General features: G+C 44.9%; 1 protein-coding gene across 1 annotated transcript; it reads left to right on the forward strand.

Annotated features, from left to right (window-relative positions):
* Nucleotides 1-5,643: 5,643 nt before the first annotated feature.
* On the forward strand, nucleotides 5,644-6,522 carry LOC311622280 (olfactory receptor 2W3-like; the record flags this gene model as incomplete). Its single annotated transcript, XM_084883253.1, has 1 exon — nucleotides 5,644-6,522. The coding sequence occupies one exon, from the start codon at nucleotides 5,644-5,646 to the stop codon at nucleotides 6,520-6,522; it is 879 nt and encodes a 292-aa protein (XP_084739379.1).
* Between the last annotated feature and the right edge of the window lie 9,710 nt (nucleotides 6,523-16,232).

Genomic DNA, 16,232 nt, shown 5'->3' on the forward strand with positions numbered 1-16,232 from the left:
AGCCTTGTGATATCATAGTTGCCTCTGTAAGATCATTAAAACACGGTCATAGCCCTGGTGGGTTTGTCTCAGAGAATGGAACATCGGCCTACAGACTTAAAGGTCCTGGGTTCAATTCCTGTCAAAGGTATATGCATAGGTTGTGGACTCAATCTCCAGTGTGCAGCAGCCCATCAATGATTCTCTCTCATCGTTGATGTTTCTATCTCTCTCCCTCTCCCTTCCTCTCTTAAATAAATAGATATATTTTTAAATAACATAAAATAATAAAACACTGTCATATGGACACAATATGATAAACCAGGGGTTTATGATATTTTTTCCACTTCTCCCTAGTCAGTTTTTGAAACTGAAGGGATTAAGCAAAACAAAATAAACCCTCATAGACACAGACAGCAGCATGGTGATTACAAGAGGGGAAAAGGAGTGGGGGGAGGTAGAATGGGTAAAATTGGAGATACATGGTGAGGGAACATTTGTCTTGTGGTAGTGAACACACAATACAATATAGAGATGATGCTTTATAGAATTGTACACTTGAAACCCATATAATTTTATTAACCAATTTCACCCAGTAAATCCTATCTAATAAAAGAGTAACATGCAAATTAACCATCACTCTGCTACACCAGCCACACCCACCAGCCATGCCCACCATCCAATCAGAGAAAATATGCAAATTAACACCAACCAAGATGGCTGAGGACACAGAGAGCAGGAGGAGGCTTGGGTTTCCCTGGAAATGGAGGAAGCCTAGCTTTCCACACACCCTGGTGGGCCTAAGCCTCTACTCAAGGATACAAACTTTCAATTATAGAAGGTAAATAAATTCCAACAGAGATGGCAGCAGCCACTGAGCTGGAAGAGCAGGAGGCAAGGGTTGCCACAGGCAATGAAGGAAGCCAAGATTCTGTAGCCCTGGCCTGCTCAGGCCTTCACTCCACGCTACAAAGTTTCAATTGTAGAAGATAAATAAATTCCAGATATCAGGGCCTCCACTTGGGTCACCGGGGGGATGTGACCAGCTTGCAAACCTTCACAGGCCCCTAGCACAGGCCCCCCATGCCCTAAGGGAACCCCCACCCTGGTCTGGGACATCCTTCAGGGCAAACCAGCTGGCCCCCACCCATGCATCAGGTCTCTATCCTATCTAATAAAAGAGTAATATGTTGATTGACCATCACTCTGACACACAAGATGGCTGCCCCCACGTGGTCAAAGATGGCTGCCCCCATGTGGACATAAGATGGCCAGCAGGGGAGGGCAGTTGGGAAGCACTAGGCCTGCAATGGAGGTCAGTTGGAGGTGATCAACCCTGCAGGAAAGGGCAGTTAGGGGTGACCAGGCCTGCAGAGGAGGGAAGTTGGGGCAAACAGGCTGGCAGAGGAGCAGTTAGACATCAATCAGGCTGGCATGGGAGTGGTTAGGGGGTGATCAGGCTGGCAGGCAGAAGCGGTTAGGGGCAATCAGGAAGGCAGGCAGGTGAGCAGTTGGGAGCCAGCAGTCCTGGACTGAGCTAGAGGTGAGCAGTTGGGAGCCAGGGGTCCCAGATTTGGAGAAGGTGCAGGCTGAGCTGAGGGACGAACTCCCACCCCCACCTTGTGTACAAATTTCATGCACTGGGCCGCTAGTTTAATATAAAAAGAAATAAAGTAAATAGAGATTAAGAAGAAGTTTGAACTGACATATGATGACATCTTCCTTTCAAATCCAAAAATAAAACTAAATAAGTAAATAAAATAAAATAATCCACCCTGTTAGTTCCTTAAATTCATAATAACATTAATCAATGTACCCAAAAACTGGTTTTCTACTATCTAGGACAATAGTTACTTATTTTTATCCATAAAATTCTTAGTAAAAAATAAATAAATAAATAGATAGATAGATAAGTCAAAACATTTCTTTATTTTCAGTAGATCTAAAGAAAAAAAAAAGAAAAGAAAAAAAGAGAAAAAAGCCACCATGATCCTGTTCCAGGTAGGATGGGACCAATTATGCCTCAATTGATTTTTACACATATAACAATCCTTTTTTAAAAAAAATATATTTATTGATTTTTCACAGAGAGGAAGGGAGAGGGATAGATAGTTAGAAACATGGATAAGAGAGAATCATCGACCAGCTGCCTCCTGCACACCCCCTACTGGGGATGTGCCCACAACCAATATACATGCCCTTGACCTGAATCGAACCCGGGACCTTTTGGTGCGCAGACTGACGCTCTATCCACTGAGCCAAACCGGTTTCGGCCACATATAACAATTCTTGGGAGCAGGGGAAGGGAACAAATGGCCCAGCAGTACTTACATTAAAAGTATATAGAATACCAGTGGCAAGAGTCCCAACTTTGCTCTTGTGAAGTAATAAGTCTTTATGGCATCAAGGGACAAATTCTCATGGTCCTCATTTGCTGCCTGGGGCCTGTGGGATTTGTGGTGATGCACACCCAGGGCACACCTCAGCGTAGGCACTAATGAGCCCTATGGGTGCAGCGTTCCCCTGGAGCCTGGGGCTGTGGATGGCCCCAGGTCACCGTCAGGGTCTCTCTCCTCTCTTCTTTCAGGAGAGCGGCATCACTGGGGCTCATTGCCATGCACCTGCACAAGCACCACGGTGCATTTCATTTGCAGAGTCATGGGCTACAGCCAGGAGAGGTGCGTTTTTTTCTCCACATGCACAGTTACACCCGGTAGAGCATCTGCCTGAACCCAGGAGAGGAGGAGACATCCGTGCGTGGAGGTCCTCCAGCTCGATCTGCACCTTCCCACGTCTGACCTTTCATGGAACTGGCAGCACAGAAGTAAACACTGTGAGTAGATTTCTGGATTGAGGAACTCAGTCTGTAAATTGCACCTCTCTATTGGCTTGTTAAATTGAAAGCCACATAGATAAACTATCCACTATAAAAAGGAAGGATTTCTTACCCTGTACAACAGCATGGATGGACCTGGGGAATATCATGCTGAGTGAAATAAGGCAGCCAAAGACAAGTATCACATGATCTCACTTATTTGTGGAATTAATGAACGTAATAAACTGACCAACAAAATAGGTCCAGAGGATACAAGGAACAAACCTCGGGGGGAGGCGGGTGAAGGGGATGGGAAGAGATTTACCAAAGAATTTAAGCAATGGGCACAAACAATGGTGGGGTGAAGGCCTGGAGTGGGGCAGGGGCTGGGAGGAGGGGGCGAAAGGGGAGAAAAATTGAGGGACATGTGTAATACTGTCAACAATTTAAAAAGCCTTATGGAATGCCTCAAAGGAACAGAAAATGGGGGACTCGCCCTTTGCTGTTGAAAAATGTATGGACTGTGACAAACACACCTAGACTCAACTCTATACACAAACACACACCATCACCACTTCTGTTACTTCATTAAAACAAATCCAATTGACTAGTGCAAAGTGATTTTTAAAAGATGAGATATAAAAGTGCTGTTTCAACATAAAAAAATAATAGCTTTCATTTATGAAGGAACACAAAATGAAAGCTATTATTTTTTATATTGAAACTGGAGTTTGTCTTGCTAAGAAAGACAGGTTTGTCACGTGCATGTGAGGATAGAAGACCTGAGATGTGAGTTTTGGTTTTGTTTTGTTTTTTTTAAGGGAAAGCATTGAAAAGGTCAGCAGCAGAGGGTGTGATGGATAGGTGTCCCTCTTCGCCAGGAAGAGGCAGAGCACGGCCCTGCTCTGAAAACACGGCCTGTTTCCTGCCGCCCATCATTGCAGCCACACATTTTGGGAATTTAAACTCCTCAGTCTTCAATATTAAAAATTTTCTCATTAGCTATTTTCATTTTGTTTCATTATTTTCTTGCCAATTTCTTGAAAATATTAGTAGAAAGGTCATGTTGAATTTCTCTAGTATTTTTATGATTCTTTATATTTTCAGTGGTGTTTCTTATAGCATAGATATATTAAAAAATATGAAAATTTAGCTGTATTTTGCTTTATTGCTTTTGAGAACTGCAATTCGCCTGGTGAGACCTATCTAAATTCAATATGATCAGGAAACGACTTTTATGCTTTCTTACAATAGTTATATTTGATGTTTAATTGGTTTGTTATTTGTTTTGGTGAAAGCAGTGAATGAGTTGTTCACACTCCTCAACTCCAAGTGCCCCCCATTTACCATGGCTTAATATGTTTTCGAAGAATGTTTGAATATATGTTAAAGGTAGAATTTCCCATTTCCTGTGTATATGACACATAAGCTTTATGCAACATACTTTCATATTTACCAACTTTTAAATTAAAAAAATATCAAAACATATCTATAAAGTAAATAAGGTAGCTCGATGATTACCATTTTCGATGAGAAAACTGTAAAAGCCAAAGAGCTCTCTGCGGGCTCCCCATTGTATCTTGTTGGCTAAGGGACTGTAGCAGGGGGGCTGGGGCTGTGGCTTGACGTGTTCAATCGATTCCTCTGTGTTGTCGGTAAGACTGGTGTACTAAGTCTTCAAACATGCTTTGTTTGAATGTGATAAACTCTGAGCATTGCAATTGGATAGAGGTTTCTGCACATGTATGTAAATTACTGCATTAAAGTTACTTTACCTGTTGTGGTCTTATTTTCCTCAAGCAGTTTATAGTGCTTTGGAAGAAAAAATATATATGCTTAATTTCATAAAAATCAGACCCAATTGAGAGGGAGATGTTAATTTTATGTGCATATTGCTTTAGTAATATTCAGTTATTTCATATGTTATTTATTTATTTGGGTACTTTAAAATTACCTCAAGAATAATGGCCAAATGAATGAGATGTGTCCTTGAGTTAAAGAACAAATAAAATATTCTTCATATAATGCATGTTTTCTGCATTCTATTAATTCATTATTCTGGGATTCCATTTTGGGTGTTTGAGGTTTTAGCAGGAGCTCAGGAAATTGTGTTTCAAGGAAAATCAGTGGCAGGGCCATGGCAGGACCAGTTTCTGTCATTAAAATGACAAGTAGTGCCAGCAGCACAGGACGAAGACTCTGAGCCCAATTTCCTTGGTTCTAATCAGCACTGCCTTCTCCAGAATATGATCATTTGCTTAAAATACATCTGCCTCTGTTTCCTTTTCTGTAAATGTGGGATAATAAGACTGTCAACTCCATATCACTGCTGTTAAATGAGTAAATGTTGGGAGTTAAATGAGTAAATAACTGCTGCGGCCTGCACAAGTGGGTTCAGGATCTGAAGGAGGGGCTGACACTCAAAAGAAAACATTAGACAAGAAATATGAATTATTAAGGGCTAGGGGCCAGGTGGTGTCTCTTTCATGAAGAGCACACTGACCTCTGGCCTGTCTGCTTTTTACTTACTTGAATACACATTTTCCCTTCAGCAATGCATACAGGCATATCAAAGGTAAACTTTGGTAAACAGTAAAAGGATTATCAGGTTAGGGCATTGCCTTGAGCCACCACTATCTCAACAGGAACAATCGATGCTTAGCCTCAGCCCTGTTAATGCCCAAGGTCCATCAGTTTCCAAGTTCTTGGTGCACTGACAGTGTTGGCAAGCAGTGGCTGGCTGCAAGTAACTGTAAAAAGCTTAGGGGATCCCTGGCTCATAGAAAGTGCTGCCTTATATTGTCTGTGACCATTATTAGTATTGCTATTCTTCTTCAGGTGCAGTAGAAATGGAAGGAACCAATGATAGTACCCAGGGAAATTTCATCCTTTTGGGATTTTCTGACCACCCCCATTTGGAGAAGATCCTCTTTGTGGTCATCTTGATTGCATATCTCCTGACCATTGTGGGCAACACCACCATTATTCTGGTGTCCCGGCTGGACTCCCACCTCCACACCCCCATGTACTTCTTCCTCACCCACCTCTCCTTCCTGGACCTCAGTTTCACCACCAGCTCCATCCCCCAGCTACTCTATAATCTCAGTGGGCGTGACAAGACCATCAGCTACATAGGCTGTGCCATCCAGCTGTTTCTCTTCCTGGGTCTGGGTGGTGTAGAGTGTTTGCTCCTGGCCGTCATGGCATATGACCGGTATGTTGCAGTCTGCAATCCCCTGCACTACATGGTAATTATGAAACCTCGCCTCTGCATGGGCTTAGTGTCTCTGGCCTGGGGCTGTGGTGTGGCCAACTCCCTGGCCATGTCCCCAGTCACCCTGCACTTACCACGCTGTGGGCACCGCAGTGTGGACCACTTCTTGTGTGAGATGCCTGCTCTGATCCGGATGGCCTGTGTCAATACAGCTGTGACTGAGGGCACTGCCTTTGTTCTGGCCGTGGGCATTGTGCTGTCACCCCTGGTGTACATCCTGGTCTCCTATGGCTACATCGTCAGGGCTGTGTTACGAATACAGTCAGCATCCGGGAGACAAAAGGTCTTCAACACCTGTGGCTCCCACCTCACAGTGGTCTCCCTGTTCTATGGAAACATCATCTACATGTACATGCAGCCGGGCCACAACTCCTCCCAGAACCAGGGCAAGTTCCTCACCCTCCTCTACAACATCGTCACCCCGCTCCTGAACCCCCTGATCTACACCCTGTGAAACAGAGAGGTGAAGGGGGCTCTGAGGAGGCTGCTGCTTGGTGACAGAGAGAGGAAAAGGAGTAAGGGTCCATAGGAGAGGTGGCTATCTCCAGCCTGGCCTTCCACTCCGTCAGAAGGCAGGGCTGGCATTTGGGACCATTCAGTTAGACCTGGTGTGGACCTGTACTTCCCAATGTGCATGTCTTTTCTTGGACTTCCATAAGCGGTTTCTATTCCAACATCATATGTTTTCATGTGTAACTGCACAACACATATTATTCAAAAAAATCGCTCTACATGAAATTAATAGTTATAAAGATGAGTTTCCACAGCTTCCACCGGCCTTCCAAGTAGAAAATTGCCTTTCTTAACCAGTTTTGCTATTGTTGCTGTTTTTTTTTGTTTGTTTTTGTGTGTTTTTTTTTAAATATATTTTATTGATTTTTCACAGAGAGGGAGAGAGAGGGATAGAGAGTTAGAAACATCAATGAGAGAGAATCATCGATCAGCTGCCTCTTGCACACCCCCTACAGGGGATATGCCCGCAACCAAGGTACATGCCCTTGCCCGGAATCAAACCTGGGACCTTTCAGTCCGCAGGCCGACGCTCTATCCACTGAGCCAAACCGGTCCTGGCTATTGTTGCTGTTTTTTTGTAAATTGTTCAGCAACTTTCTGTATATTTTAGTCAAAACAATCACAATTTGATTACTTTTTCTTTTTTTTTAAATATATTTTATTGATTTTTTACAGAGAGGAAGGGACAGAGATAGAGAGCTAGAAACGTCGATGACAGAGAAACACCAACCAGCTGCCTCCTGCACAGCCCCCACCGGGGATGTGCCCGCAACCAACGTACATGCCCCTGACCGGAATCGAACCTGAGACCTTTCAGTCCGCAGACCAACGCTCTACCAGTGAGCCAAACCGGTTTTGGCTGATTACTTTCTTAACTGACAGCATCAAATGTGGAAATGCAGCAAGTTGGGTAGTCTCTTTTTCCCAAATTCACATCCAAAGTCTTTCATAGAATCAAGATTCTTTTCGACCATTTGTCCCCAAACGTTGATGTTTTCCCCTGCCAGAAGCCAATTCCAGCATGTCAGCAGGGCTGAATCATCTGGAGGTGGCTGAGGACATTTTCCCAAACCTGAAAAGGTTGCATAAATGATTGCTTGCTGCCAGACAGTTAAGGGCATTTCAATCTACATGTTATTGCCCCCTACTGGCCAAACACCTGAACAGCCAAAGGCAATTCCTCCAATCTGACAATGGATTCTGTGTACTGAACCCTACTTTTGATATGTATATCTACCTTGCCTTAGGACAATTTGTGTTAATAAAAAGCAAGGGTCCTGAGCAAGGCAAAACTTGATTTTATGACACCTCTCTTATACTTGCTAGAAATCGGTAACATTTTATAAAATTCTATGGACAAAAACTTTTTTAAAAAAAATTGAGTTGTGCTCCATGTGTCCCTCTTCATCTGAACTGCACAATAGTGCCAACTCCTCTCCCCACAGGGTGCCTTGGATCTGCTCTCCTTGACTTCACTTCCTACTATTTTGCATCCCTCTGTTATTATACATTGGCCTTTTTTTCTAGCTTACATAATTATAAAGAATAACTAAATTAATAAAGAATGATTAAAAAGTCACTCCCTAACAGTAGATTCTAGTTTCTATGTCTAGTTTATCAGAAACCAGCTGATTTATTTAAATAACTAATTTGATCATTTACCCACTTTACCCCAAAATGGAGCATCTGTTTGGTCAAGTGATTTAACTAAATTGCTAATTATTCTAGCATGTGGGAAGGCCCTAAATGATGAAAACTGGGAGGGTGGTGATATGTGGAGCTGGTGGAAGCAGGAAGTAAAATAGCTTTATTAGACAGTAGAAGGAACTGAGCAAATTTAGAATAGTAATTTAAACTCTTCAGTCCCAAAGGGCAGAGATATTGGGACACTGGGATTTATTAAACCCATCTACTCTTCTACCGTGTTTCCCCAAAAATAAAACATCCTCCGAAAATAAGACCTACTTACAGGTTTCCTTCTGAGTGAAATATAAGGCATCCCCCCCAAAATAAGGCCCCCCCAGGCTCTGTCTCAGAATGAAAATTAATTTACCGTAAACTGGTCGCTAGGGCTGCCCCGACTAGCGTCTAGCAACCAGTGATGTTACCCGGAGTCCCGACGTCACTGCTGTGTGGATTCGGAGCGGAGGTCGCAGTGAGCGGTGAGTGCTGGGTGGGAGAGAGGAGGAGATTTTCGCAGATGCGTGTAGAAGAACTGAAGGATTAGAGCAGATGGGATGCAGCGAAGGTGGTGAGTGCTGGTCTGTCTCTGGTACACTACCTGATGCTCGCGGCCGCCCTCATGATGACTGAAGGTTCTCAGTCAGTGGCAGACCATGCTCCAGCTCAGATCCAGGCCCCAGCAAGCCCAGTGACAGTCCCCAGGCAGGCCCCAAAGGGTAAATGTCTGATAAAGGGGTAGGGGGGATGTCTGGTGAAGGTGTTCAGTGGCACAGGAGTGAGGGGAGGGGGATCACTTAAAATGACACAGGAGGATCAGAGGGGGCAATCAAAATTATACAGGAGGATCAAAAGGGGTTACTAAAATGGTAATCCCCCCTCTGATTCTCCTGTGCCATTTTGATTCCCCCCTCAATGATCCCCCTCCCCACACCTTGATACCCCAATTCCTTTTTTTTACCCCTAGAACTAAGTGCAAAAAGAAAAAGCTACTCCGTGGAGTACAAGAAAGGAATCGTGGAAGACTCTTGGGGCCAAAATCTTATTGCTTTCTGCAAAGAGAAGATGTTGAGTATCCGATTGGTCCGAAAATGGCGAGCAGAGTATGGTAACCTCATTAAACAAGTGGACAAGGGAAATGCTAAAAAGTGCAAGTGTGGATCAGGTCGACAACCATTATTTTCCGAATTAGAAGACCTGATCTGTGAATGGGTTGTTGACAGGAGAGCAGAGGCTTTGGTTGTGAATAGGGCTCAGATTCAAGAATTTGCCCTTGCAATGGCACCACAGTTTGACATAGCCCCCGAAGACTTCAAAGCATCACAACACTGACTGGATAACTTCTTTCAGCGAAGTGAACTGTCTTTAAGAAGATCTACCGGTACAACATTGTTTAGGTTGGAAGATACTCAAGTTATTCACTTGCATTCAAGTCCTTTATTGATGTTGCTGACTTCTCTAAATACAATCTTTCCAACATGATTACTATGGATGAAACTGCAGTGTTTATGGGCCAATCATCTCAAACAGCAATTGAACAGTGGGGTGCCTCCTTAGTGTACATTCCCTCCACTGCTTACAAAAGTGCACGTGTTTCCTGTATTTTGGCAATTCATCTGGATGGCACTAAAATCCCACCTTTAATCATTTCTAAGGGCAAGAAGGAAAAGATTGAACGTGTTTTTATTCTTGAAACTGAAAAAGGCTGGGCCACATAAGGAAGTGGGTCGATTTAATGCTTCCGCTTGTTATGAGAGGGAGCCAAAGAGGTCTGCAAGTCTGGGATGCAGCCAGCACTCACCGTGCTAAAGACATAAAGACATTTCTTCACGAAAGAAAAATAGATCAGATAATGATTCCCGAAGGAATGACGGCCTATTTCCAGACTCTTGATATTGCAATAAACAAGCCATTCAAAGACAATTTGCGCATGGAAATTAATGACTACGTTGAAAATAGAATGGAGAGAAATCAGCATGGAAACTTTGTGAAACCTAATCTGCAAGAAGTTGTGACTTGGGTGAAGAATTCATGGGAGAAAATCACTGACAGTTGCATTGCAAATGCACTGCGAGCAGGCTACCTTGACAAGAAGTACTCATTCAAAGACAGTGCTATTGCTAAACATGAGAGATTTGGTCCACTGATTCTGAAAGAAATGGAGTCACAAGAAATTCACCAGGAAATTCAGGAATTGGATTGTTATGATGATGTTCCAGAAGATGATGGCATGATTGTCATTGAATAAATGAGTAAATTCTTGATACTGTAGGATTCTCAGTTCGTCTGGTTTGTGTTGACAACTACCGTACTACCGTACCGTATACAGGTAATAAATTTATTTTCATTTAACAATAAATGTGTACTGTATTCTTCTTCATGGAAAAATAAGACATCCCCTGAAAATAAGACCTAGCGCATCTTTGGGAGCAAAAATTAATATAAGACACTGTCTTATTTTCGGGAAAACAGAGTGTATATATATTTATATATATGTTTTAAAGATTATATACTTAAGCTTCCTACTCCACAGTTTTTCCAAGATGGCTGCTCAGGTAGACACCTAGCCACAGCAGCACACAACAATTTCAATGGAATACAACTAAAATGTAGAGTGGACATTGCCCAGAGTTATAGGTAGTCGACTGACTGAAAATTCTACAACAAGAAGGAAAGAGAAAACCAGAAGGAAAATTAGAGGAGCTGATAAAAGCCTAAGGTATGGAGACATGCTGCTCGCATGCACGCACGCGTGCGCGCAGAGAGGACGCAGCCGGAGAGGAGAAGGATGGTTGCCTGCCCGGCGTTCCCTAGCAGGAAGGAAATAAACCCCCTGGCCTGGGCTGAACCCCCGAACCGGCAGCGCTGAGCCCCAGTTATGGGCCAGACCCTGGGGACCCAGGCTCGGGCAGGGGGAGACGGGGCTGTGAGGGGGAATCCCAGGGGAGCGGCGAAAAGCAGGGCCCCTGGAGTCGCGCACATTGCGCACAGAGGACGGAATGTTGACTCTGATGCTGGATTGCCCTAGCGGGAAGAAACAAAGCCTCCAGCGGTGCTGAACCCCACTCCCGACCGCCCCGAACTCCAGTTCTGGGCCGATCCCTGGGGACCCAGGCTTAAGCAGAGGGAGACGGGGCTGTGAGGTGGAATCCCAGGGGAGCGGCGAAAGGCCAAGCCCCCGGAGTCGCACACATTGCCCGCAAGGGAAGGAATGTTGACTCTGATGCGGGATTGCCCTGGAGGAAAGGAAACAGGAGCCCTGGCCGTGTTGGGCCCCAGTCTTGACTGCTCTGAACCCCAGTCCTAGGCCAGACCCTGGGGACCCAGGCTCAGGCAGGGGGAGACGGGGCTGTGAGGCGGAATCCCAGGGGAGTGGCGAAAAGCGGAGCCCCCAGAGTCACGCACACTGCGCGCAGACGCGCACAATACATGCAGAGGACAGAATGTTGACTCTGATGCTATATTGCCCTGGCGGGAAGAAACAAAACCTCCGGCGGTGCTGAGCCCCCCCCAGCCCCTGCGACTGCCCTGAACTCCAGTTCTAGGCCAATCCCTGGGGACCCAGGCCCAAGCAGAGGGAGACGGGGCTGTGAGGTGGAGTCCTGGGGGAGCGGCGAAAAGCGGAGCCCCCGGAGTCGCGCACATTGCACGCAGAGGACAGTCTGTTGACTCTGATGCTAGACTCCCCCAGCAGGAAAAAGAAAAAAAGCTCCAGACTGGAGGAACACAACGAGGAGCAGGAGCCCCTGCCGGACACCGCCCAGCCGGGCACCAGCAAGGAGCCAGGCGACGGGGCCCCCGTGGGGGGGGGGGGGTGCCCCTGAGCCTTCAACCACTGAGTGCGGACAATGGAGCCGAGGCCGGGGGCTGCTTCCTGGGCGGCGGTGCCGACCCAGGCAACAGGCTGAAGCAGTGCAGGGGCCGGCAGAGAACAAAGGGGTGCCACAGGCCAACCTGCTGAGCTTCTAGGACAAGGAGGAAGAAACCGAAGAAGTTCTCAATGTGAAGAAATCAAGTGAGAGCAAAAGATAGTAAAATTACTTAGGAGGGAACACAAAGAAGATCTTGAAAAATCAAAGACTAAGTCAGAACTCAACTCAGCAGCCAACATCGCAACATAAATGCATTTAAAAAAAAAAAAAAAAAAAAGACAGAATGTTGGAACAGCAGCGGCCAGGCATAGAGTGGCCAGGCACAAGGCAGTGGCAGCCGGGCCTGGAGCAGCAACAGCCAGGCCCCAGAGCAGCAGCAGCCAGATCCAGAGCAGTAACAGCCAGGCCTGGAGCAGCCAGACCTGGGGCAGTGGCAGCCAGGCCTGAGTGGAGGCGGCCAAGTCCAGGGTGGCCAGTCCAGGATCACTAAGACCCGGAGTGGCCGGGCCCGGAGAAGCCGGGCCCAGAGCAGCCGGGATGGGAGCAGCCAGGCCCAGAACAGCAGTGGCCAGGCCGGGAGCTGCCAGGCTCTGAGCGGCCGGGTTGGGTGTGGCCAGGCCCGGAGCAGTGGCTGCCAGGCTGGAAGCGGCCAGGCCCGGAGCGGCCGGGCCCGGAGAGGCCGGGCCCAGAGCAGCTGGGTTGGGTGCGGCCAGGTCCGGAGCAGCAACAGCCAAGCCCAGAGCAACCAGGTCAGAAGCGGCAGTGGCCAGACCAGGAGCAGCTGGTTGTGGAATGGACCAGAGCAACAGAGGCCAGGCCTGGAGCAGCCAGGCCCGGAACAGCTCGCTCCTCGCCTGCCCCCACCCCAAGGCTGCCTCCCAGACATGGCTGGAAACTTTTGCAGGAACTTGAGGGTCTGCTGAATCAAGTGATGAAGGCTTAGATCTGGATGTGTTGAGTTAGTATAGCGCTGGGGTGTTGATCTGTGAGTGCCTTGTGTGGGGCCTGGATGAGGTTGGTTGACCTATCTGGAAATGTCTTTTGTGTGAAGTGTATCTTTGGGCATATGGAGGTATTATTGATATGAGAAAATGCTAAGTAACTGATTTACTATCTGAAAAGGGATTTACTATGGGGGAAAGAAAGGGAGGAAGAGACTGAACATAAACTGTGAACCTATGGTTGAGGACAATGGGGATGGGTAGGGGGCGGAGGGTGGGGTGGGTACCTGGTGGAGGGGGGAAGAAATGAGGAACCTTTGTAATAATATGAACAATAAAGATTGATTTAAAAATAAATAAATTAATTAAATGTAAAAAAATAAAATAAAATAAAAATAAAGATTATATACTTAAATTATCTAAAAGAATTCGGTTGGGATCACAGAATTAATCCTCTTTTTAAAATCAGACCAATATTTTTTGAATTCCTAGTTATTTAAGAGAAAACACATTTAATTTTTTCAAAAAAAAGTTGCTATACACCAGGCATTTAGTTACCACAATTATATAAGTTCTCCTAATTCAATTTTCACTTTAAATGCTCAGAGCTTGCGAGTCAAATATTTAGCAGTTCTTTATTGATAACCCTTTATATTTTTAAGAATATATTTCAAAAATCCAATAATTAACTTCAAAACAACCATGTAAACAGGTTTTGTTTGTGTGTGTGTGTGTGTTTTGCCTAGCCACTTGACTTTTTAGGGGAAGGGTGGCTAGCAAATGTGTAGCCATTTAAATGCAAATTAGCACTTCTATTAAGATGGCTGCTGGCGGGAACTGGCCTACCTGTATGCTGGGCGAAGGGCGACTACCCCTTCCTCTATTAACAAAGGGTGTAGCTTTAAATCCTTTTCATGGTGAGAAAAGAGACCTTAAACTTTCAGAGCTTCAAATTTTAGGTAGCAAATTAAATACTTAGCATTTCTCAAATCAATAATCCTTCTACATTTTTAAGGATACATTTCAAATAAAATATAAGGCATATTCAATTAATAGATTAACTTCTATTATCTAGACTTCATACTAGGCATACTCAGATCAACATTTCAGTATTATATTTTAGATTGCCTTGGGAATCCAGCCTGTATTTTTTCCTGGGTCATATCCACCATCTTTAAGGCTAAAAACACTCTTGGGTTTTTATTCTGTACACAGCAAAGGGTTAAGTTCAGCTCAGAAACTATCTAAAATGTCCAGATACTGGACAGTTGCATGCATTGTGTTTTTAAACTTGCTTCTCCTTTTACATAAGCACTGAAATCCCGGATGCATTTATGAATTTGTAAAAGCTTTAAGTCACTAGCTGGAAAAAAACATGGCGAAGATGAGGCCTTTTAAAATGGCTTTCTCGCTGAAACTGGTTTGGCTCAATGGATAGAGCGTCGGTTTGGGGACCGGGTTCGATTCCGGTCAAGGGCATGTACCTTGGTTGCAGGCATATCTCCAGTAGGGGGTGTGCAAAAGGCAGCTGATCGATGACTCTCTCTCATCGATGTTTCTAACTCTCTATCTCTCTCCCTTCCTCTCTGTACAAAATCAATAAAGTATATAAAAAAGAGAGAAAAAAAGAAAAAGAAACATCTTTAAAAAAAATAATAATAATAAAATGGCTTTCTCGCGGAGTGGCATCCATATTGGATTGCCACAGGTCTCCCTTCCCCCACCTCCTTCTTTCTTTGGGGGAAAGATTCAGTGATGGTCTGGCATCTACTGTTTTTATTTTTTTATTTTTTTTACTTATTTTTATTTTTAAGAAAAGAAAAATATTTTCTAAGATAAAGAATGATTCACCATATCAGCAGACAGCAGCTGCGTGTTGCTGAAGGATGCCCAGGACCAAACCAGAGACAGTCGGACCTGCATCACCACCATTTGTCCACCAACCAGATCTGAAATATCGGGGTTGACATGTACACATAAGGAACTGTTTGACCTTGAAATTGGGACTCAAAAGAACTGTTGGCCCAGAAAGGAACTCACTACAGACTGATTCATTTTTCTCTCAGCATAACCATTATGGCTTGTCTCAGTTTCAGTTCTTACAAGGGTATTTCTTGGATCACATGATCTCACACATCTAGAGGAAATAATGAACAACATAAACTAATGAACAAAAATAGATCCAGAGAAAGAGAAGCAGTGATCAGACTCTCAAACCTCAGAGGGAAAGTAGGGGAGGGTGGAGGTAAGGGGGAAAGATCAACCAAAGGACTTGTGTGCATGCATATGGGCCTAGCCAGTGGCCATGGACAACAGGAGGGTGGGGGTATATGTGGGGAGGGGTTTGGGATGGGAATGGGAGGATGAGGACAATTATATGATACCTTAATCAATAAATTTTTTTAAAAAGATAAAGAATTATTGGCAGTTGCTGAGAAGTCACTTTAGGCCAAGCACCTGCATCCAGACATAAAGGCTGGGCAGCTGCGAGCAATACCTTTCTTATCCTGCTCACAGTGATGCTTGTCCTGCTCTGTCTCAAACTCTACTCCTGCTCATAATTACGAGATTAATCTTTATCAGGTGGGCTTTGGCTGAGGTTGCAAGAATGACACACGGAGGCAGAGGAGGTGCTGATGGTATGCTTAGAGATTTGCACCCTTCGACTGCAGGCTGTAAGGCCATGGCAATACCCTGTTTAGGCATTCTTAAATTCGACTGTGCTGAATCAACATGCAACTGCTTTCTGACCTTTTCCCACTATTCATTAACAAAACTTAAGAAATAAATCAAACCCTAACTGGTTTGGCTCAGTGGGTAGTGCGTCAGCCAGTGGACTCAAGGATCTCAGTTTGGATTCCGGTCAAGAGCATGTACCTTGTTTGTGGGCACATCCTACTAGGGGATGTGCAGGAGGCAGTCGATCGATGTTTCTCTCTCATTGATGTTTCTAACTATCTATCCCTCTCCCTTCTTCTCTGTAAAAAATCAATAAAATCTATATATATATTTTTAAATAAATCAATAATCTGCCGAAGCCGGTTTGGCTCAGTGGTAGACGTTGGTCTGTGGACTGAAAGGTACGTTGGTTGCGGGCACATCCCCTGTAGGAGGTGTGCAAGAGGCAGCTGGTTGATGTTTCTCCCTTATCGACATTT

Source organism: Pipistrellus hanaki (genome assembly GCF_964339955.1).
Source record: "Pipistrellus hanaki genome assembly, chromosome: 5".
NCBI lineage: Eukaryota > Metazoa > Chordata > Mammalia > Chiroptera > Vespertilionidae > Pipistrellus > Pipistrellus hanaki.